The following is a 1136-nucleotide window of genomic DNA, read 5'->3' as shown; positions in this document are numbered from 1 at the left end:
TTTCTGAGGAACTACATTGTTTGGTGGAAGAATACTGTTTTTATTAATATCATTACACTTTATTTGCTCTGTTTTATTCTGTGAAACTTTACTACATACTCCGCTTCGCATCGTGCCTAACAACGCCCCTTAGCTGTTGTAAATTCACTGTAAACCACGGCTTCTTGGGGCTTATTGCTTTATTTTAAGCGAGATAGGTTTGATTTCTAATGGGTTTTGGTTTGTCTCATACTCAGAGACCGCTGAGAACATCGGCTTCTCCTGCCAGCTGCTGACAGACGATATGAAGATCCACTACGGAGAGGACGTGAAGTACGTGTCAGCTGACGGACGTCTGTGAATGAGTCAGTGGCTTGAGATTGAGCGTCTGCTTTCTGACTCTCTTGTTGTTACTCTCTCAGTGTTCAGCTGAGGAACAGACAGACCCAAAGGCGCAACGACCCTCAAGGACGCAATAAGAAGCTGAAGGAGCCGTTTTTCACAGAGCCTGGCAAGAACGCGCTCGTCATCACTGGAGGCTGGCTGGTGCGTTCATCAAACACTGATCCACGCTCACATTATCTGTCTAGGGTGACCAGATTTCTCATGGTTCAATATAGGACGGGGGGGGGTGATATATGACCATGTTATGAGAAATTTTATTTCATGATATCTAAATTATATGTATATATAAACACACACACACGTACATTAGTTATTTAAAAAATAAAGAAGCAAGTTACAAACCGTAAGACATCTAAAGTGTTTTTGAAAAATCACATACCCTGCCTTTAATGAGACAGAAATGCAGTGCTACTGTCCCTTTAAGGCCAAATGAATGTAATATACTGACACACATCCGGTTTTCACCCACCTGTTTACATTCACTTAAGCCATAACCGACTGTGTTTACGTGAGATGCTTCACATGATGGACATTTTGACAGGTGTGTGTGTGAAGGAGAACTGATCGCAGAACTGGGATCGCGCGGGCGCGCGGCCGAGAGAGCGTTTCTGTTGTGTCATTCTACCCCTATCTATCCCGCCTTCACTTACTGCAAGTTAATTGATAACGAATTGTGATTGGATGGTAATTTTGTTCTACGATGAGCTTAGTTACCTTTGATTAGGCTGTTCTCGCGTGACAGAACACTTCTA

At 43.0% G+C, this 1136-nt stretch overlaps 1 protein-coding gene across 1 annotated transcript in view; it reads left to right on the top strand.

The window, feature by feature from the left end:
• Positions 1–1136, top strand: part of LOC107719682 (phospholipid-transporting ATPase IC-like) — a 23297-nt gene that overhangs the window by 18345 nt on the left and 3816 nt on the right. Inside the window, 2 exon segments of the mRNA XM_016527163.1 lie at positions 134–312; positions 402–525. Coding sequence (XP_016382649.1) covers positions 134–312; positions 402–525 — 303 coding nt within the window.

The sequence above is a fragment of the Sinocyclocheilus rhinocerous genome, unplaced genomic scaffold (assembly GCF_001515625.1).
Source record: "Sinocyclocheilus rhinocerous isolate Xijiao unplaced genomic scaffold, SAMN03320098_v1.1 scaffold4467, whole genome shotgun sequence".
Classification (NCBI taxonomy): domain Eukaryota; kingdom Metazoa; phylum Chordata; class Actinopteri; order Cypriniformes; family Cyprinidae; genus Sinocyclocheilus; species Sinocyclocheilus rhinocerous.
The sequence above is the reverse complement of the archived record's forward strand: the minus strand, read 5'-3'. Positions and strand labels throughout refer to the sequence as shown.